This window comes from Erinaceus europaeus, chromosome 5 (assembly GCF_950295315.1).
Source record: "Erinaceus europaeus chromosome 5, mEriEur2.1, whole genome shotgun sequence".
Lineage (NCBI taxonomy): Eukaryota > Metazoa > Chordata > Mammalia > Eulipotyphla > Erinaceidae > Erinaceus > Erinaceus europaeus.
The window spans coordinates 91,670,797-91,694,427 of record NC_080166.1 but is presented as its reverse complement, the minus strand read 5'-3'; the positions used below and the strand labels follow the sequence as shown (position 1 = coordinate 91,694,427).

The window sequence follows — 23,631 nt, the reverse complement described above, 5'->3', positions numbered from 1 at the left end:
ACTTAACTGGGTGTGCAACTCCCCAGCTCTGCAGCTAATATATTTTAATATTGTGGTTTATAGATTAATAAGTTCTTTTGCATATCTCTAAATGAAAAAGAAAAGGGAAAAGTTCATGTTTTGCTTTACTTTGTAGTTAATTTTTTAAATTTTGATTCTTTTTAACTATTTAGTAGCTAACATAAAATTGTAGGTAAGGATATGATGTATTTATAAAACATTAATTTCTAAAGTATGTCTTTTCTACCAACAAGCATAGCTGTCATTGCTTATAGTTAATTCCTAACTTTTAAATCTATTATTAAAACACTATTTGCCTTGATGCTCACTGGTCAGATTTCATGCTTTCTGTTCAGTTGTAAAAGTTTTTAGTAAGACTAAAGATTTTTGCTAATGAAGCACTTTGTAGGACAGTTTTGATTCTAAGTTCTCTTATAATCACATAAAAAATAGTATGATCATTATGGCTCATTATTGAAATAACCTTGTTTATGTTTTATTGATGACTTGTGGGGCTACCTTCTTATTCTAAATCCTGGTTCTGGGCATCTCTCTCTGTCTCTTTGTGCTAATGACATTCCTTGTTTTCCTACTGTACTAGACAGGACACAGCATCAGAATCCAGGTGATCAGATATCTTAATATTTTCCTTGTAAATAATAAATTCTTCCAACTGAATATTGTGATTAGTTCAAAAATCAGACTTGTCTGATTTCTGTATGCATGCCATCATTCCAATGCTAAAAGGGTTATATAGTAGGGAAAATATAACTCTGGCATAACCAGAGATCACAACTGAATTTATAAAATAGTGATTGCAAACAAACCCTGTTTCTACTCTGTTCCATACTATCCTTTAGGACTGGGCTGTGGCTTTCAACTAAAGCCCAATTTTTATTTTAAGGGACATATATTTGTTACTTTGAAGGGATATACTTCAGATCCCCAAGAAGATACAGAAATGAGGATTTAAAAAACAAAATACTTATAAAACTGAAGGAACACTATTGTGTTATTTTTGTTCATTTTAATTCCTGTTATGATGGGGTTTTTTGAGGCACTGCTGAGGTATTCCTTACCTCCCACTGGTCTGGACACAATCTGACCACATCTGCAATGACATCTCTTCCTTTTTGCTCACATGATTTTTGTGGTAAATATCCAGAATCACTTAACTGAAAACAGTTATTTTGTTTATTTATTTCTTTGCTTTGTTCTGATTTCCATGCTTTCCTTTTATCAAAAGTTGGCAGAAAAACAGATATGCCCATCTTCTGATTAGGAACCACTAGCATATAGATTTTCTTCCAGTTGTAAAACAAAACAAAACAAAACAACAACAAAACAGTATTATAGATTGGATGAGAATAAAATATTCAAATAATAAGTTCTCAGAAAATGATTCTGCTATTGATAAGATGAAAATTTACTTTAAAAAAAGATATGCACAACAAGGGCAACAAAAGGGAATAAATAAATAAATAAATATTTAAAAAAAAGATATGCAGTTGACCTACATGATTTTATGTTTGACTATAGGACTTTCTAAATAAAACTTATCTACTTTCAAAAGCTCAATGCAAATGCTAGATTTATCTTGTGACCTTTTAGATTTTTCTACATATGTAGCTCTAGGTATCTTTATTATCTTAGAGGTTATTTGGTCTGTAATTCCCTCATTTTTTACCTGGTTAGATTGAGCCCCTGGAAGTTTAATATTTGGCTTAATCTCTCTCTCTCTGTGTGTGTGTGTGTGTGTGTGTGTGTGTGTGTGTGTATTTATGACAGGACAGACTGGCAGACACAGAACACTCTCAGCTCCATACAGTGTCAGGAATTGAACCTGGAACCACACACATGCAAGCCCTGTGCTCTACCACTGACTCATCTCCCAGACCTATCATTTTGTTAATCTCAAGTTGTAATAAAATGAATTAGCCGATGAGCTAGCCAGACATATTCTAAATTATAATGTAAATAATGTAATATTTTAAATCCAGCGTAGGAAATTAAACTCTATGTTCTTTCTTTGTAATCGAAGAAAATAAATTAATATAAAGTATTAGAACAGTGATGAAAAAAGTAGAATGAAAGAATACATTAACTGATATGAAAAACTCAGTTATATTGATCAGGAATTGAAAGTACTTATTCTTAGAAAAATATGTTTATCTTGATGTCATTACTCATGTTGCTTTTACATTCATATAAGCATGAATGTTTATAGAGTAATATTTAAGAAAATATAAAAGTGGAACAAGGATTAAGAAAGTGTTTTTTGTCTCTCAATATCATTTACATTTAAAAATATTGATGTAAGAATGCCAGATTATGGACTAAATCTTACTAAAAAGTAAATTTCTGTCAATTGTATAAGTGCACTAAATTGAAAATACGATTAGGGTTCTGGTTTGAATAATTATCTTCTCGTTATATGGAGCAGGGCATCTTCTGCTTTATCTTAGCCACCAAACTACTTTTTGGGGGATGTCTTTTTTTGTAGCACAAGATACAAGATCAGTAGTCAGTGAAGTAAATTCTTCCTGTTAGTATAATATCTTATATTTTGACAACTATTGACTACTAAATTTCAGCTATAGAAAGAAAATGTCATTAGATAATTTATTTAGATTATGGGATTTAAAGTTTTAGGTTATATGAAAGTATGTAATAATGGTGACTAATTGTAAAAGTACTTTATACATCTATTTTACAACACATTCTCCTCAAATAATATATTTTACAGAACAAGGATGCTAAGGAATTCTTTCTACTTTAATTTTAGTTTAGTCAAAATATTTGACATGTGACAGTGAATTGTAAAGTCATTTCAATAAGTTATTTTAATTACATCATTAAAAATATAAGAGTTCTTTGGCTTGGTTTACTCTAGTTTTAATCACTAGAGTGGAAAAGGCAAAGATTGAAGAGTCAAAAGAGAAATTAATGTTTATTGAGCACTTATTCTGTGTGAAATATTGATAGATGTTGCTTGTCTTACATAAGTGTTTCACTCAGCTTTCCAGGTTTATATTATAAATTAGATGCCATCCTATGAGAAAGGGCCAGCACTTACTCAGGAAAAAGAAAATAAACATTTTTAAATATTTATTTATTTTTTTTGTGGCCCTTGTTTTTTTATTGTTGTAGTTATTATTGTTGTTGTTACTAATGTCGTCATTGTTGGATAGGACAGAGAGAAGTGGAGAGTGGAGGGGAAGATAAAGAAGGGGAGAGAAAGATAGACACCTTCAGACCTGCTTCACTGCTTGTGAAGTGACTCCCCTGCAGGTTGGGAGCCAGGAGCTTAAACCAGGAACCTTATGCCAATCCTTGCACTTTGCACCACTTGCACTTAACCCGCTGCGCTACAGCCTGACTCCCAAATAAACATTTATTTATTTATTTATTTATTTATTTATCTATTTTTCCCTTTTGTCGCCCTTGTTGTTTTTTTATTGTTGTTGTAGTTATTATTGCTGTTGTTGTTGATGTAGTCGTTGTTGGATAGGACAGAGAGAAATGGAGAGAGGAGGGGAAGACAGAGGGGGGAGAGAAAGATAGACACCTGCAGACCTGCTTCACTGCCTGTGAAGCGACTCCCCTCCAGGTAGGGAGCCGGGGGCTTGAACCCGGTGCCTTACACTGGTCCTTGCGCATCACGCCATGTGCGCTTAACCCACTGCGCTACTGCCCCAAATAACATGTTTTACATTGTTTGCTTATAGTATCATGTTTGTTGGTGCCTAACAAGGCTCCCAGCACATCACTCTGTACTTTTGGGAAACAGGGTTCTTAAAGTCTTTTACCAGAAAGCTGTCTGAGTTAATGTTTCCTATGGCTTTACAATATTAATTTATTCACTGAATATTTGTTGAGTGCTTTCTATTATTTACCAAGTACTACACTAGGAACAAGAAATACACCCATGAGATGGCACTTAGCCAATATGTGGCAATGAGATAGTGTTACATAAATGAACATACAGGATGCTTTAGCAGTGTCTGTATGCATTGTTTTTTTTTTAAGCAGCACACTATCATTTTATTTTATTTTATTTTTTTATTGTTTGATAGAATCAGGGAGAAATTGAGAGGCGACAGAGAGATAGGGAGGGAAAAAGACAGAGACACCTGCAGTCCTGCTTCACCACTCATGAAGCTTTCCCTCTGCAGATAGGGACCAAGGGGCTTGAACCCAGGTCCTTGTGCACTGTAATGTGTGTGCTTAATCAGGTGTGCTAAAGCCTGCCCCCCCACCTTTTTTTTTTAACTGTAGCGTATAGAACATTTGAAACATGGTCTTTAGGGGCTAGGCAGCGGTGCACCTGTGGAGCACACACATCACTATGCACTGTGACCCAGATTCAACTGCCCCCCAGTTCCTACTTGTGGAAGGGTGATTCACAAGCATCTTTCTGTCTCTCCTTCTCTAGCCCCCTTTCTTCTCCATTTTTCTTTCACTATCAAAAAGGAAAAAAAGGGGAGAGGGGGTATGAAAGACTACTGGGAGTGGTGGATTTGTCATGTAGACACCAAACCCCAGCAATAACCCAGGTGTAATTCAAAACAAAACAAACAAAAAGCTATGATCTCTAAAAGGAAGATGAATGAATTAATAATTTTTAACATGGAAGTAAATTTGAACATATACATTATTGCCAATGATTTGGACACATTAGGGTTATTATCACTTTAAGATATTTAATAAAGGGATTTGATGGCTTTGGAAGATAATATAATGGTTATGTTAAAATACTTTAATTTTTGAGGCTCCAAAGTGCTAGGTTAAGTCCCCCATACCACCATAAACTAGAGCTGAGCAGTGCCCTGGTTTCTATCTCTGCATTTCTCTCTCATTAATATAATATAATTTTTAAAAAAGGGACTTGACATTAATATAATGATATGTAAGTAGCAGCTACTTTCTGAAATATAATATATCCGGAGACTTGTATGTGTAGTAACTCAATGGTATCCATTCCTTTTCTTAACCTTAATGAAGCTAATCAACAAGTAATGTTTTCAGGAAGATGGATTTGGGTTAGCAATAATGAGTTGCTGACTGTAAGGATGAGTTTATAAAACCAATAAGAGGGGGAATCGGGTGGTAGCGCAGTGGGTTAAGCGCAGGTGGTGCAAAGCGCATGGACCGGCATAAGGATCCTGGTTTGAGCCCCAGGCTCCCCACCTACAGGGAAGTCACTTCACAGGCGGTGAAGCAGGTCTGCAAGTGTCTATCTTTCTCTCCCCCTCTCTGTCTTCCCCTCCTCTCTCCATTTCTCATTTCTCTCTGTCCTATCCAACAATGACGATATCATTAACAGTAATAACTACAACAGTAAAAAAACAACAAGGGCAACAAAAAGGGAATAAATAAATATAAAAAACCCAAAAATCCAACAAGAGTATGACAAGCAGGTGTTGAATTGATTTCCTGACTCTTGCTTGTCTCAGATCTGCTGAGTTCCTCCGCATATCTGAGCAGGTTTGTGGCTTTGCTAGCTCAGTTTCACTTCTCATCTAAGTATTGACACTTCTGACTCCATCAAAGGTACTGTGCCCTCACTAGTTGGTTATTGCCTCCTAAAAACATTGGTATATTCATTTTTCTTTCAGGAAAGCCCAGAGACTTTGAGACTTGAAAAAAAAAAAAAGTAAAACATTGCCACCACTAGTAGCAGTAATTACTGTACGGCATCCCAGCTGCTAACATAACATTTGGGAAGTATGTCTGAAGTCATAAGACCTTTTATTACAGATAGGCACAACATAACTTAGTGTGGTCTTTCCTGGGAATTGAAATTCTTAGAGTGGAATTTCCACATGCTTGTTTTTTAAAGCATCACCACAGAAAAAGATCACATACCTCACCCCAGAGACGGTGATTCTGGGGTCACATAGTTTGAAGAAATAATTTGGGAATTCTGTTTCTCTTTTGAAGAGTTACAGTGCATATCAACTGATAGCTTCTAAGAAATCCTACTATAAAGAAATATTTATATTAACTTATCCAACATTATTGAGCCTCAACTGCTTTTATCAATATAGTTTGAAGTTTGGCTGCTCTTTCTTGATTCAGCTTATTTTCTACCATGATTCAACTATTGGCAACTGACATTTGTGAAACCGATCTTAACAGTCAAAGACAATTAGAAGCTATCTGCATTGGCCTATCCTCTTAAAAAAAAGATGATTTTATTGAGTTTCATTGGTTTATAATACTGTAAGATTCAGGAGTACAAATATTACATTTCTGCATGTCTGACTCATCTTGTCTGATGCCCTATTTATAAGAACTATAGGAAGAGCTACTTATGAACATTTTAAGGAATGTTTACATTCTTTAGGAATGTTTACATTCTTTAGAATATGCTATGAGTTTCACTTTAATTATTATTATTTTTAGCAAAGCATGAGGGCATTACTTAAACAATCATTCCTCCCTGGTACAAGTTATTCTAGTTTTCAAATTAGAACTTGGAATGTTTGGCTATGTGGAAAGAGTAGAAACAGGTGAGCTTCTCATGAGTAGGCTGTGGCTTACACTGCATTGCTCTCAGGAGTTGGTGACATGGGTGGCCTGAGTGTCTTGTAATGCATCTCTCCCAAGTTGCCTGTGGCTTGTGCTTGCCCAGGGTGGCACGCATGAATGGCTTGTGCTACCATTTCACTGTGAAGAAGCATCTTGTGCTGTTCTCCTTACAACTCACACCTTTATTTGCTTTTCACAGTGATGGAGAGGGGAGAAAAAGGACTTCATCTACTTGCAGCAATGATTCCCTAAACATTGGAGGAACTCCTGTCACTCCTTGCCGAATCTCCTGGCGGCAGCGCATTTTCCTCAGGGTTGCTTCTCCCTTGAACAAATCTCCCTCAGCAATGCAGCGGCAGGGTCTGTGTGGTATTCTCTAAAGAATTACTCCTTACTAGTATCATAAATTAGGGTATGTGAAATGTCTTCTGTATAAGGAGATTTAAGTGGAGAATGAGCTTATCTACACATTTCTAATGTAGTGGTTAACTTCTCAGATGTCATCTGAACTCGTAAGACCTTTAGTAAATGGTTGTTGAATGAATGACCAAGTGAGTGAGTGATTTGCCAAGATCTATTTTGGGATCAAGTCCATAATGTGTAGGAAGTTGTAATGGTGTTAGAAGAAAAGTCATTTTGTTTGTTTGTTTTTACTACTAGAAAAACAACACTTTTGCAAATATTATACATGAAATGATAGGTATTGAAAATGTTGAACAGTAAAGAAATGAATTCTAGGGAGTTGGGCAATAGTGCAGTGGTTAAGCACACATGTCGCAAAGCGAAAAGGGCCAGCATAAGGGTCCCAGTTCAGGCCCCCAGCTCCCCACCTGCAGGAGGTCACTTCACAAGCGGTGAAGCAGGTCTGCAGGTGTCTATCTTTCTCTCCTCCTTTCTGCCTTCCCCTCCTCTCTCCATTTCTCTCTGTCCTATCCAACAACAATAACAGCTATGATAACAATAACAACTATAACAAAGGCAACAAAATGGGAAAAATTGGCCTCTAGGAGCAGTGGACTCATAGTGCAGGCACCGAGCTCCAGTGATAATCCTGGAGGCAAAAAAAGAAAGAAAGAAAGAAAGAAAGTCTGATGCATTAGGCAATTATCCAAAAATGAACATGGGAAGCTCCCTCTGGATGCTAGACTTATTAGAAATTAAAGCAAAGCACCCAAAAGCACAAAGTAAATGTAACAATAAACAATAAGCAGTGATGGGAACACACATAATTAAATAGTTTGAAGAACTAGAAAACAACATAATAGAATTTGAGGAAGAAATTAATCATAGTGGGCACCGGATGGTAGCACACCAGGTTCAGCACTCATGTTACACTGTGCAAAGATCCGAGTTCAAGCCCCTGGACTCCACCTGCAGGGGGAAAGCTTTTAAGCAATTAAGCAGTGTTGCAGGTATCTGTCTCTCTGTCTCTCTCTCTCTCTCTCCTCCTTCCCTCTAGATTTCTATCTGTTTCTATCCAATAAATAATAAATTAATAAAAATAATAAATTAAAAATAAAAAATGTATTTTAAAAAACAAAAATATTTTCTGGGGGATTTTAATATATTCTCTGCACAACCAATACTGAGAAACTAAATATAAATAGTATTTGAGAGATCACTAAACAAGTCTGAGTTAATGTTTATACAGAAACACCTACTCTCTAAAAAAAGACCTTATTTTGGAGGCTGGGTGGTGGTATACATGTTATAGTGTGCAAGGACCTGTGTCAAGCCCCTGGTTCCTACCTATAGGAGGAAATCTTAATGAGTAGTGAAGCAGTGATGCAGATGTCTCTCTGTCTCTCTCCCTCTCTATATTCCCTTTCCTCTCCATTTCTGGCTGTCTCTGTCAAATAAATAAAGATAGTAAAAATTAAAAAATAATTAAAACAATAACTCATTTTTAACACACATAGAACAGTAATACAATTAATAATTGTACTTGGCTTCAGTAACTTTTATTAATGAATTCCAGATAGTCATAACTATTATTTTCATTGATCAAAGAGCACGAAAGAAAGAAGAAAATCAGTTATTACATGACAAAAATTATGTTTGTTAAGAAACTGAGAACTGTACTTCCAGAAATTAGAAAAAAAATAGTGATTAAAGCCCTGCATATCAAAATTCAATAGTAGTGAAGAACAATTCTAAAATCAAGAAAGCCAAGATACAAATATATTGTCTTCAATTCAAAAAACTAGTAAGAAAAATAGAGTGATTTGAAAAATTCTATTTCCAAAGAAATTAAATAAAAAAAGCTAAGGGTATAGGACAAAAAAAAAAAAACAAAAAACAACTACTAAATATAAAATGAATCTAATTAATCAGAGAAACTGTTCCAAGAGTTAGGTCCTTATCTAAATTCATTTCTGGAGAAATATGTTTCAGAAAGAGAGAATAACAAAGCTCAAGGATCATGTGAGAAAATCTTTTCGGTCAGAGAATCGTGAAGCATTCAGCATGAAGGAACAGAGGATGGGAGGTGGAGGCCAGGGTCTGGGAATTATCACGCTGTCGCCATGCTGTTCCCAGTAGTTTGGACGTTGTTCTTTGGGATACAAGCAACCATTGAAATGGTTTAGAATGAAGTTTGTTAGTAGGAAAATAATTGGCAATAGTACAGAAGATGAACTGGAATGGAGGGATAGAGTAAGCTCCAGGAATTGAGTAATAGAATGTTGCAGGAGCGAGCAGAGGGATTTAGCCAAGACATGCCCAGTGCTGCTATGCTACTGGACTGATAATGATGGTAGAAGGAGATCACAGATCTCCACTCACGTAATCTTTTGTTTTGCACAGAGAATAGCCACAGGTAAATTGCAGAAGTGTCCGACTCTGGGGAAAGGCCAGTTCATTGTGTAGCACCTAGCTTATAGGCCTTCTGTGTGGAAAGAAGAAGTGGTGAAATTACACAAGCTTTGGTTTCACTGTGACAGAGAAATCTGGCAGGGGAATTTAGTCCAGTGAATTCATTTATATCTTTAGTTTCAGAAAGCAACAGTTACTGGGAAAGTGTCTTTGTGAAAAAAAGCTTTAAAGGTGGACTATAGAATGAGGGAGTGTCAGTTTGAGAGGAAACTTGTGTAGTCTGGGCTACTGTTAAGGAATGCCTCTCACGGTTTTCTTCTCTGCAGATGGCCTGGACAGGAATGAGCTGCTGCCACTGTCCCCTCTTGCTCCAACCATGGAGGAGGAACCACTGGTTATATTCACATCTGGTGAAGATGACCCCGAAAAAGTTGAAGGAGATAAAAAATCAGAAGAACTGAGGTGTTTGTGGAGAAAAGCTATACACCAACAAATCTTGTTACTTCGGATGGAAAAAGAAAACCAGAAACTTGAAGGTTAGCCATTCAAACAAGACTAAACTATATGAGGCTGTACTCGGAGATTAAAAGGACCCTCTCTCTCTCACTCTCATTCGCAGACTGTATATACTCTTATTAGATTATCTATTGATTATAACTGTTCATTACTATTTTGTGAGGTGGTTATGACACCGGAAAGGTAAGATTAAGTAAGATATTTGCATCTTTGTTTAATAGGTGTAATAACTATTTTGCTATTCTTTATTGTGCTTTATTAAATTTACAGGTACCAAATATTTTAGAATCTACTTTATAGACTTTGAAAGAATTTATAACTGTAGAGATGGCTGACCAAAATTCAGGAAGATGTGCATTCAGTACTAAATCAGAAAATGTACCAATGTCATTATATTGACCAACTCCCTTTACTTCAAAGGGTCTTGTTTTTCAAATTTACAAAATGAGTACTTTAGCTTTAGTGGATCTTTTGACTTTCAAGGTTGTTGGAAAATGTACAATTTAAGTTGTTCTCTAATTTGCTTTTATTGTGTTGTCTTCAAAAATATTTTTTAGTACAGGTAGTTCATTTGAAGATTTCTTATACAATACCTATTCAATTCAACTTATAAATTGATCATTACACATTTAGTTCACAAGGACACAATTTTATTGCTGTCTTCTTAGAAAAATATAAAATGCACTGAGATTCTCAATATCCCAAACAAATAAATTTTCTATCCTTTAAAATTAGGGCAGTGGATACTGTACAATGGTTATGCAAAAGATTTTCATGCTTGAGCTTCTGAAATCCCAGGTTTGGTCCCCAGCACTACCGTGAGCCAGAGCTGAACAGTATTCTGGTTTCTCACACTCTCTCTGCATTTCTCTCTCATTAATACAAATAAATAAAATATTTTAATTAAAAGCACAATTATATTGACATAGTTGAAAAAGTTTTGTGTAATAAATTGCATGCCTACTTTAGCTTGTAATTAGATATTGAAAGAAATTAGATATAATCTTTAAGCAACTAGCTGTAACAAAAGGAGGTTGAAAAATGATGGCTATCATTCATTTAAAGCATTAAATATGAAATTATATTTCATTAATAATTGAGAGTATCTACAAGTATCAAGGGATAGTTTTAGAACCACTTGAACTGGGAATAACCTTAGAGGTAATTAACTCAGCTCTTCATTCTGAAGCTTAGTTAGTACCTGTCCTGAGGAGACTGAGGAGTTAACCTAAGGTCAGAGAGTGATGAAGTGGCAGAACAAAACTAAAACTCCATTTTATTTATGACTCTGCCTTTTCCCAAAATGCCACAATACTTTTTCAGCCATGTTAATGCAAGGCAATGAAGTGTTTTAATACACAGGACTAGATATTTATCCTGAGATCACTATGCTATATACATCACCAGAAGAAAGGAGCAGCATTTAAAACATATGGTCAGAAACCTTTATCAGTTCCATATTTATTTCATTTTTGCACTGATGTAGCAAAGACAGAAAATGGTTTTTTAATTGTATTTTCTTTTTCTTCTTCCTTCCTTCCTCCTTCCTTCCATCCTTCCATCTCCTTTGCCATCAGGGTTATTGGGGGGGGGGGGAGCTAATGCTGGCTCTATGAATCTACAGCTCTGACAGCCATTTTTCCTTTTTTATTTCTTTCTTTTCATTTTATTGGATAGGGCAGATGTGCTTCACTGCTTGAGAAATGTCCCCCGTGCAGGGAGAGCAGGGGCTTGAACCTGGGTCCATGAGCATGGTAAATATATGTGCTTAATAGAGTATGCCACTGCCTGGCTCCTCAGGAAATAGGTTTTGTTTTGTTTTGCCTCCAGGGTATTGCTGGTGCTCAGTGCCTGCACCGTGAATCCACTGCTCCTGTAGGCCATTTTCCCCCCTTTTGTTGCCCTTGTTGTGGTTATTATTGTTGTTGTTGATGTCGTTCATTGTTGGATAGGACAGAGAAATGGAGAGAGTAGGGGAAGACAGAGAGGGGGAGAAAAGATAGACACCTGCAGACCTGTTTCACCACTTGTGAAGCGATTCCCCTGCAGGTGGGGAGCCAGGGGCTCGAACCGGGATCCTTGCGCTGGTTCTTGTGCTTTGCGCCATGTGCACTTAACCCGCAGCGCTACCGCACGACCCTCCAGAAAACGGTTTTACCAACTAAAGTTTTATCCAAAAGAGTAATTTAAAAATAAATTTTCTTTACTCTTGCTAGTTAGCCAGTTAAGCAAAAGTTTTAACTGCTTTTACTCAGCATTTTATCCTCAGAGCTTGTGATAGACATATAGAGTAAGGAAGCACTTAAGATTTTAAATGAATAATTTTTCTAGAGGAAAAAAACCTGAGGAAATATCTTGGGGTCTGCTGGTAAATTCATGCATTATTAGGCCAACGATCCTGGCTGGCCCTGGTTTAAGTCTCTGCTCACCACCTTCAAGGAGAGCTTCACAAGCAGTAGAACAGCACTGCAGATCTCTCTCTTGCTCTCTATCACTTTGTTTTCCTTCCTTTCTTTTGCCCTCTATCAAACTGAGAGAAAACAGAAAAAAGTGGCCTGGGGAATTATTAATCTATGTAGGCACTGAGCCCCAGTGATAACCCTAGTGGCAAAATATAAAGTGTAGACTTGTGTTTCCTTTTAACTTTATTGAATCCATTCCTTTATAAAATATTTGACTCTTACAACCAAATATAAAGCTCATGTTAGAAAACAAAACTAAACTGTGTTAGACAGCCATCTAGTGGTGTTATGAGGGATAATTTTGTACTGCTGTTTTATCTTATTTGGACTTACCTAAGTAGGGATTTTTATTCTTCTTAAGTAGCACTTGAAGGTCTTTTTAATTCTTTCGAAATGGTTTCAGGCACACCAGATAAAGAGTAATACTTGCTCTGCTATTGTTTTTGTGCTGTCGAGGACTTTGGGTGCATTACAATGATTTGTGTTGCAGAAGGTAAGGTGGTTAAGCGCCGGGGGCATGTATGATTTCCCTGAGAGAATTCTGTCCTCTCAGCTCTAAAGAAAACAAATATATGTACTTGTTTTTCTTACTTCTTCCCTTTTGGAATCAATTATTCATGATAAAAACCAAGTCAGAATAATCCTGTGATTGACATTTCTATTAATGAGCTCTTAGATTATATTTTTCTACAGTTCAAAGAAAATTCTTCTGTATTTAAAAATAGAAGTTTTACATTCAGTAAATGAAATCTTTCTGTAGGTCTTTCTGTGTCTCTGTCTCTTTCTCTATTTCTCTCTCTCTCTCTTTAAACAAGCATCCATCAGTTAGCTTTGATTCTTGGGTTTGAGGACCAAACCTGGAACTTCTTGCCCAAATGAATTTTCACCTTTAAGAGTATCAAAAATAAGTAGTATGAGGTCCAGGCAGTGGTGCACCGGCTTAAGTGCACTTATTATGAAGCACAAGGACTGGCTCAGGGATCCCAGTTCGAGCCTCTGGCTCCCCACCTGCCAAGGAATAGCTTCACAAGCGGTGAAGCAGATCTGCAGGTTATCTTTCTCTCTTCCTCTTTATCTTCCTTTCCTCTCTCAATTTCTCTCTGTCCTATTCAACAAGTACAAATACAACAACAACAAAAATGGTTGGCAGGAGCAGTGGATTCATAGTGCAGACACTGAGCCCCAGCAATAACCCTGGAGGCAAAGTAAACAAACATAGAACACATAATCTAATGTCATGAAAGGCAGCATTGACAACTCTGGAAATAGTTATAAAAATATATATCAGATTATCATAATTAAATATTTCTTGAATAGAACTTAGTATAAGACATTGTTTTCTCATATGTTAATTTTTTTAGGAAATACTAAAAAATTTAACAGTTTGAGTGCATGTGAGAGAGAGTGCATGAGAACAGAATACTGCTCAGTTTTATATGATGCTAGCAGTTTGGGAACTAAACCTAGGACCTCACTTATGTAAGACATAAGCGCTACTATTTTTTTTTTTTTTGTCTCCAGAGTTATTGCGGGGGCTGGTGCCTGCATTACGAATCCATTGCTCCTGTAGGCCTTTTTTTTTTTTTTCTTTGATAGGACAGAGAGAAATTGAGAGGAGAGGGGGAAGTAGGGAGAGAGAAAGATAGACACTTGCAGACCTTGTTTCACTGCTTGTAAAGCGACCTCCCTGCAGATGGGGAGCCAAGGGCTCCAACCGGGATTCTTGGTCAGGTCCTTGCACTTTGTACTCTGTGCTCTTAACCCTGTGTGCTACTACACCCCGTCCCTGAACTCTACTATTGAACCATCTCACCAGCCCCAGATATTAGTACCTTACCTTACTGTTTTTTAAAATGCAAGTTGTTTACTGATGGTCCTTATTAAATCTGTTAAAAAATTTTCATTTTTATAGCTTTTCTTTTCTTTTTTTTTTTTTTTTTCATTTTGCCTGATCTTCACTGTTCTAGAGTATTTTCAGTGAGAGAGACAGAGAGTGAGGACAAGATACCACAGTATAAAGGCTTCTTTCAATGTGGTAGAGGCTGGTCTGAAACCTGAGTGGCATGCATCATAAATCAGGCATAAATCTAGGTGAGTTATTTTGCTGGCCCTCATTGTTTATTTGTTTTGTTTAGGGGTTGAATGTTTATAGTACACATGGGTACAAATTTTCATCTCACCATGATAGGTGCCAGCAAAACATTCTCACTCCCAACCAAAATCCTTTTCCATTGTTATGCCCCAGCATCCCAAAAGCCATTCTCTGCCTAGCCCTCTTCCTCCTCTCCTACCCCAGAGACCTTCGTGTTAGTGCAACATAGTTTGGTTTTTTTATGCTGAGCATATTTATCATTTCTAAGATGTAGAGTTAAATGCTTTTTAGAAAGTTATTCCTGATACATTCTTATCACGATATCTCAATGCTTAGTAACTTCGTAAGTATTCTCAGGTATGTTTTTGTTTTCTTTTTGAGAAAGTATTAGTGCCTGATATGTGAAAGTCATTTGGTATGGCTTTCCTAATATAAGAAGGTATTTAAAATATTGTTTTGAAAACACACTTGGTCTGACTGAAATGTGTGTCTTTCTCTCTGTGTCTTTTTTTTTTTTTTTAGCAAGCAGAGATGAACTCCAATCTAGAAAGGTTAAATTGGACTATGAAGAAGTTGGTGTATGTCAGAAGGAGGTCTTGATAACCTGGGACAAGAAATTACTAAACTGCAGAGCTAAAATTAGATGTGATATGGAAGATATCCATACATGTCTTAAAGAAGGTATTCTCTTTTAACAAACCTTTTGATTAGTGCAGCTCAGATATAATTTTGTCTTTGTGTGTTTTCTGTAAGGGAATGAATTAGTTTCTGCCAGCAGTTAGTGAGTGATGGTAGAGATCTTGCTTCTGAGAGATAAATATCTTTTCTACCTATTTTCCTGGCTATTTCAACCAGCTGTTTCTAGCACAGCTTCTAGCCCAGCCTCTTTAAGCGCAGCTTCCAGGTGGGACACACATGGAGCGGTGAGGGAGGAAGGGGACACCCACCTAGCCAGCCACATCAGCTGAATCAACCCTGGAGATCAATGGGGTGACATATGTCACAGCCAGATGGCCCTCACATCCACATGTTTACATTCTTATTAACCAGTTAATCACTCTCTTTTCTTTCCCTCCATTAATTCTTCCATTTTGGAAGAATTGCTTTTATTTAGTCATTATGTTACATTGCTGCTCATGACTGACATTCAAACATGTTAAACTTAAAATGAAAACTAGCATGGCATGCTCATATTTTAGGTGTGGCTTCTGTTATCCAGGTTTAAATATATTAAATGTCCAGAATACATAAACTGGATATAAAATAAAAATTCCAACATACCCAAAAGTAACCTCATAATAGTTCTTGTTTTAGAAATTTTTGATAATATGTGAAGATGTCACACAGTTAATTCTTTTTAAAAATATTTTATTTATGGGAGTTGGGCGGTAGCGCAGTGGCTTAAGTGCAGGTGGCGCAAAGCGCAAGGACCTGCGTAAGGATCCCGGTTCGAGCCCCCAGCTCCCCACCTGCAGGGGAGTCACTTCAGAATCGGTGAAGCAGTTCTGCAGGTGTCTTTCTTTCTCTCCCCCTCTCTGTCTTCCCCTCCTCTCTCGATTTCTCTCTGTCTTATCCAACAACAATGACATCAATAACAATAGCAACTACAACAATAAAATAACAAGGGCAACAAAAGGGAATAAATAAATAAAATATTTAAATAAATAATAAATAAAATATTATTAAATAAATAAAATATTATTTAAATATTTAAAAAATATTTTATTTATTATTGGATGAGATAGAGATAAATTGAGAGATAAAGAGACAGAGACATCTGCAGCTCTGCTTCACCACTTGTGAACTTTTCCCCCGTCCAGGGGCTTGAACCTGGATGCTTGTGTACAGTACTATATGCGTTTAACGAGGTGTGCCACAGCCTGGCCCCTACATATCTTATTGAAGGCCTATCTACCTATCTTGTGGAAGGCCTTGTCAGTGACCTAGGTTATACCTTTAAGACAATAATACTTTCAAATTATCTTAACTGTGACATTACAGCCCAAGAATATTCATGCCATTGGGCCTTTCTTTAACCAGCAGCAGCTTGGGAAGTTCATCTGGATTAAGTCTATTTGGCCCGAAAATAATAAAATAAATAAGTACACTGTGCAGAATTAATTTCTTTCCCTCTCAGTGCTTACTTCATTTCCCTTGGCATATATAGAAGTAGAAAAAAAGCACATAGTTTTGCATATTTTGAATTGCATCCAATACATACACTCTGGATTTCAAGCATAATGAAAATATTGTTATGATCATTATAAATTCTAGAGATAGTCTCACATGCTGAATTATATTCTGTACCTCCCCACTTACTTCTTAATATTGTATTCACTTGCCATTACATTCTTTTCTGACCTTGTAAGAATACTATTTAATTCTCTTTTGTATAGTTATCTGTTAGTGGCAATTATTTATTAATTTGTCAGAAAAATCATGGTGCATTGTTCTTTGAAAAACATAGAAAAAGGGGCTGGGTGGTGGCACACCTGGTTGAATCCACATGTTACAGTGCGCAGGGACCCAGGTCCAGGCTCCCAGTCCCCACCTGCAGGGGGAAAGCTTTGCAAGTAGTGAAGCAGGGCTGCAGGTGTCTCTATTTCTCCATATCTATCACCCATTCCCTTTCAATTTCTGGCTGTCTCCATCCATCCAATAAATAAATAAAGATTTTAAAAAAGAGAGAGAGAGAAAGAGGCCGGGTGGTGGCACACCTGGTTGAGTGCACATGTTACAGTGCACAAGGACCTAAGTTCAAGCCCCCAGTCCCCACCTGCAGGGGGAATGCTTTGCAAGTGGTGAAGCAGGTGTCTCTCTGTCTCTCCCTCTCTATCACCCCTTCCCTCTCGATTTCTGCCTGTTTCTATCCATTAAATAAAATAAAGATAATAAAAGATATTTAAAAATAAAGACAGAAAAAGATGTCACAAGGTTTGACAATCCAACAGAAGTTATAATATGAAAGCTTCAAAACACAAAAGAAGAAAATAAGCAGTAATGCATTTTAAGATTTCAGTATTTGGCTTCTGGAACCAGACTTTCATAGTTTCAATTCTTTATTTTTACTGAAATAACACTGCATTATAATGTTGCATACATAATGCCATCTTACATATTTTGAGCATGCATTGTTGAAAATCAACATGTTTATATGCTACATCATTTACCACTGAAAGTTCAAAATAAAGCTCAAACTCCAGATTATCACTTAATATTTGTATGAACTTGGGCAAATTATTTATGTTCTTTATGCTGCAACTTTATTATCAGTAAAAGTGGTGGTAATAGTAATTCCCAGTCTCACTGTATTGTTTTCTGTACATTAACCTGTAACTTTTTACCTTCTTTAAACAGACTCGGTTCTCAGTCAATATTGGCCTATGTTGTTATATTATTATTTCAAGACTTTTTTTTCTTTTCTTTTTTTTTGCAAGCCATACAGAATAAAACTTGTGAACACAGGATGGCATAAGGACAGTATGGCTGCCTAATCTCAGTCATTACATAATTAATCAGCAGTGACTTCGTAGCTTCATTCCAGCTATTTTATCCCTTTGGTTGCAGGTGTTCCTAAAAGTCGGCGAGGAGAAATTTGGCAGTTCCTGGCTTTACAATACCGTCTAAGGCACAGACTGCCTAATAAGCAACAACCCCCTGATATATCCTATAAAGAACTTTTAAAGCAGCTCACTGCTCAGCAGCATGCTATTCTTGTGGATTTAGGTATTATTATTATTACTGTTGTTATTATTATTATTTAACAAAGTTAGCAGTAGGCCCTTCTGTTGAATTTTTTGCCATTTTTGTTTTGTGATGTTGATTGATCTTTTGGTCTCGATAGGGCTTCTGACTTTTTCCCTTTTTTTGAGGGCAAATTGGCTTGATGCTGATTGAAGATGCCATCAGTACCTGATTATTAAATAAAACTTTTGTCCCAAAACGTGTCCTTTGAAAAGCTATCCATCTTGTATTTGAATCATTATGAAGGCCACACTAATCAGTTCAGTTTCTGTTTTCTAAATAACTGATTTTTGTTACAAGCAGACACTTATTATCTCGGTCCATTGTGGCTTTGAAGTAGTTGAGTATAGCTTCAAAGGGCTACCAAGATTTTTAGCAAAGATCTACTTAGTATCCTAGGACACAGTGCTGAAAGCAAATCTTTGGACATAATAATCTTAAAAGTAATTTAGTCAGTGGTTATGTGGTTATTCTTTCATATAGGATTAGAGAAAAAAAATAGCAATTTTAGTGTTAAAAGAAGTGATACTAGTGATCTGGCCATGAGTTTTGTAGCAGTGTCATAAAACTGTCCTTGTAAATTTTGAATTTGAAAAAAAATTTTTAAAAATAAAAACTATGGAAAGCAAAGTTGGCATGAGTCAATGACCTATATTGTTTCCAGTTTTTCTCTAAATTAACATATTTTTATAATGTTCAAATTTTAGGTTAATATTGTACACTGACATTTGACTGTTTCATGTACATCTCTAAGTTTATATATCTCATAAATATGTGATATTTAAGCCTATATTGGAAATGGTAGAATTACCTTGTATTTGGGGTTTACTTTATACTACGTATAAAGCATATTTTAAAAGCACTGCCAAAACCTAGTTCTGACCCCTGATCCTTTTGGTTTATAATCAGAGTAAATTTCACGTTCTGTTCTGGGATCTCTCCTGGATATGCCCTTGATTTATGTTTTTTCCTTTAGAAAGCAATACTGGTTAGCATGCGGTGTTGATCCAATATTATATATATGGAGACGGTCTGACAGACTGAGAGAGAGGATGCATAGGCATGCCAGTCCAGTCTCCCTGGTTTACCACACAGTGCTTGCTTATGCCTGGAAATTACTGAATTGCAGCTTCACTCCAAAGTATTAGTTATTTCTCAAACATATCTTCTTTTCCTCTGTAGGAAGGACATTTCCCACTCATCCTTACTTTTCAGCACAGCTTGGGGCAGGGCAGCTGTCACTCTTTAACCTCTTAAAAGCCTACTCCTTGCTGGACAAAGAAGTGGGTTACTGTCAGGGGATCAGCTTTGTGGCGGGAGTCCTGCTTCTGCACATGAGTGAAGAGCAAGCCTTCGAAATGCTGAAATTCCTCATGTATGACCTAGGCTTCCGCAAACAGTACAGACCAGACATGATGTCACTACAGGTGAGTTCTCCATGTGGCATGCTGACAACTTTTACCCAAAATTGTAGAGGGGACCCTTACCTAACTTACAGTGGATTTCAGGAAATGTTCATTTCTTATCTTAGAACGTGAATTAAAGCTTCTGTGTTATTCTAAATCTCTATGTATGTAGAATAGCTTTTTCATAAGTTTCTGAATGAATAAGCATTTCTAGAAAAGTGATTAGTACTTGTCTTTATCCCCCCGAGTTTGTGACTTTACATGAAAAAAGTATAAAGTCATCTTTACTCACTTTTCTTTAACTTATCAGTTGTAACTCAGATCTTTGGCTTAAAATCTGAAAATAGGGCCAGAGGAATAACTCACTTCGATACTGTGCTGCCCTGCCTTGTGCTCAGCCCAGAGTTGAGCCCAGCTCCCATTACATTGGAAGAAGCTTTGGTGCTATGCCCTCTTTCACTTTCTCTCTGCATCTCTGTCTCTGTCTTAAAAAACCCCATCGTATGATTTTGTTAATGTCTTTTTTCTTAAATTAATTAATTAATTAATTAAAAAAAATCCCAGTAGCTGAGTGTTGGCACATCTGGTAGAGGATACACATTATAGGATCTGGGTTCAAGCCTCCAGTCCCCATCTGCAGTGTGTGGGGTAAGCCTCACAAGTGGTGAAATGGTGCTGCAGGTGTCTTTCCCTCTGTCTCCCCTTTCCTCTCAATTTCTATCTATTTCTATCCAAAATAAATAATAAATTTAAACATAATCTGAAAATATATTTTTTTACTTTGAATGTAGAGATGGCATAAATATAGTACTATGACTCATCTTAAACACATCATGACAGGTCACCTGGTTAAGTGCACACATTACAGTCTGCAAGGACACATGTTCAAGCCCTTCGTCCTCACCTGCAGGGGAAAGCTTCATGAGTGGTGAAGCAGGGCTTCAGGTGTCTCTCTGTCCCTTTCCCTCTCAATTTCTCTGCCTTTATTCAGTGATTAAAAAGCAAAATAATAATTAAAAAACCCACCATGTCTCTCTTCCTTTATCTTAATGTCAGATTCTTACAGCAGAAAAAGTGTTGAAAGTCAGTGGGACAGGGCTGGGTGAGATACCGCAGTGGGTTAAGCGCACGTAGCACCAAGCACAAGGACCAGTGTTAGGATTCCAGTTTGAGCCCCAGGCTCTCCACCTGGAGGGGGGTGGTTTCACAAGCAGTGAAGCAGGTCTGCAGGTGTCTGTCTTTCTCTCCCCCTCTCTGTCCTGATCTCTCTCTGTCCTATTCAACAACAACAACAGCAGTGACAACAATAACAATAATAACAAGGGCAACTATAATAGGAAAAAAATGGCCTCCAGGAGCAGTGGATTCATAGTGCAGGCACTGAACAGTAATAACACTGGAGACAAAAAAGAAAAAGAAAGTCAGTGGGGGGAGTCAGGCTGTAGCTCAGTGATTAAGCACAGGTGGTGTAAAGCGCAAGGACCGGAGTAAGGATCCCGGTTTGAGCCCTGGCTCCCCACCTGCAAGGGGAGTTGCTTCACAGGTGGTGAAGCAGGTCGGCAGGTGTCTATCTTTCTCTCCCCCATCTCTGTCTTCCCCTCCTTTCTCCAATTCTCTCTGTCCTATCCAACAATGACAACAACAATAATAATAACCACAACAATAAAACAATAAGGGCAACAAAAGGGAATAAATAAATATTTAATAATTAAAAAAGAAAGTCAGTGGGACTGTTTTAGGCTAGTTTTCATAGTATGATCTGAATAAGCATTTTTAACAATCTTTAATTATGTTAAGTATGGTAGTCACTACCACTGCTGTCTTTAATATATTTTTTCAGACTCCTTGTTTAACTTTTTTCTCCTTTTGTTTAAATTTTACTTTTACTAATAGTTTAAATTTTATCTAAACTATTTTAACATCTTAAAACAACCAAAGCCTTGGAATTTATGTTTTCGGTTGTAAAATGTAAAGGAAGGCTTTAAAGAGAGGAATGTCAGCTTTCTTTCCAGTGAAATGAGGGGGGCTGGATAATCAGTAATAATATTATGCTCTAGCTAAAAAGTAACATCTTTTTGAAATAGAGAAGGAGAAATAAAGATACTTGCAGCCCTACCTCACCAATCATGAATCTTCCACCTCTCCCACAGGTGGGGGCCTGGGGCTTGAGTCTGGGTCCTTGTTCCTGGTAACATGTGTGCTCAACCAGGTTTATTACCATCTAGTCACTTAACACACTGTTTTTTTTTTTTTAAATGAAAAAATAAGGATCACTTTGGAGGCAAGGCAGTGATGTACACATAGTACCAAGTGCAAGGACCTGCATAAAGACCTCGGTTCCAGCCCCTGACTCCCCACCTACAGGGATGCTTTTAAAATATACTCATTTCCATTGGCTCCCAATAATTAGTGTTTGCATTAATGTGCAGCTACCAATTTACAGGCAAAGAAAGGACCCTGTTTTCACCTTGTGAGTATTATGGTAAAAGGTATTTTATAAGTGGATGACGGGAAAGTGTTGTCATCTTCTTTATTCTTCATGATATGATTCTTGCTAGAGAGACAGGGTTTCAACTTAATGTTGGTTTTTCAGGTGTGAGGTCATATGAAGATTGTCCTCTAGGATAATTAAATATAGCAGCTTGATTTTTACTTGAGGAATATTTATAAGTATGTTAAATATCCTACAAGTCAGATACTGAGTATGGAAGATTTTACTTTTTACTTAAATTTCCAAACAGTTTCTCTGTATTTAATATTGAATCACACCACTGGAACCCATTAGGAATCGAATAGTTCTGATATCCAGAAATAGCAATCTGATAGCTACCGTTAGAATTTTTTTCTTAATGTCTATTTTTATTACTGACTTTATAGTAATTTATAAGATTATAAAGTAACAAGGGCATAATTCCACACCACTCCCACCACCAAAGTTCTGTGCCCCCCCACCCTTCCAATAATAACCACCATAGTTCTCCCAAGGTCATAGATGTGCATTGACACTACATATATATGCATATATATATATTTTTCAAGTTCATATGTTTCAGTTCTCTCTATATTCCACACATGGGTGAAATCATCCATAGTTGTCATTTTTTTAAAAAATACTTTATTTTTATTTTATTTTTAAAGAGATGTAGAGAGAAAGAGAAACACCAGAGCACTGCCCAGCTCTGGCTTATGGTGGTGCAGGGGATTGAACCTGGGACTTTGGAGCCTCAGGCATGAGAGTCTTTTTGCATAGGCATTATGCTATCTACCCCTGCCCATAGCTGTCCTTTATTTTTTTAAATATTTATTTATTTATTTATTTATTTCCTTTTGTTGCCCTTATTGTTTTATTGTTGTAGTTATTCTTGTTGTTATTGATGTCGTCGTTGTTGGATAGGATAGAGAGAAATGGAGAGAGGAGGGGAAGACAGAGAGGGGGAGAGAAAGATAGACACCTGCAGACCTGCTTCACCGCTTGTGAAGCGACTCCCCTGCAGGTGGAGAGCTGGGGGTTTGAACTGGGATCTTTATGCCGGTCCTTGTGCCTTGTGCCACGTGCGCTTAACCCGCTGCGCTACCGCCCAACTCCCTTTCTTTTTTTTTTAAACTTTATTTATTTATTTATTCCCTTTTATTGCCCTTGTTTTTATCATCGTTGTTGTTGTTATTGGATAGGACAGAGAGAAATCAAGAGGGGATTTGAACCAGAATCCTGATGCTGGTCCTTGAGCTTTACGTCATGTGCCCTTAACCCACTGCGTCACTGCCCAGCTCCCGTCCTTTATTTTCTTACTTCACTAAGCATAATCACTGCCAGTGCCATCAATTTAGTCCCAAAGAACACATTATAGTCATTGGTTTTGTTTTGTTTGCCTCTAGGGTTATCGCTGGGGCTCGATGCCTGCACTATGCTCCTGGCGGCCATTTTTCACTTGTTACTGGATAGAACAGAGAGAAATTGAGGGGGTGGAGGAGATAGAGGAACATCTGCAGACCTGCCTCACCACTTGTGAAACGACCCCCCTGCAGGTGGAGAGCGGGGTCACTCGAACCAGCATCCTTGTGT

General features: G+C 37.1%; 1 protein-coding gene across 7 annotated transcripts in view; it reads left to right on the top strand.

The window, feature by feature from the left end:
• The window catches only part of TBC1D4 (TBC1 domain family member 4), a 234,128-nt gene that overhangs the window by 193,950 nt on the left and 16,547 nt on the right, over nucleotides 1–23,631 (top strand). For 6 of the 7 annotated variants that reach the window (XM_060191523.1, XM_060191524.1, XM_007531954.3 and 3 more), the window contains 5 exons: nucleotides 6,734–6,894; nucleotides 9,675–9,884; nucleotides 14,941–15,099; nucleotides 17,986–18,144; nucleotides 19,345–19,589. In XM_060191523.1, coding sequence (XP_060047506.1) covers nucleotides 6,734–6,894; nucleotides 9,675–9,884; nucleotides 14,941–15,099; nucleotides 17,986–18,144; nucleotides 19,345–19,589 — 934 coding nt within the window. Of the gene's footprint in view, nucleotides 1–6,733; nucleotides 6,895–9,254; nucleotides 9,353–9,674; nucleotides 9,885–14,940; nucleotides 15,100–17,985; nucleotides 18,145–19,344; nucleotides 19,590–23,631 lie in introns of those variants that run through there. The other variant, XM_060191527.1, reaches the window with a different exon arrangement.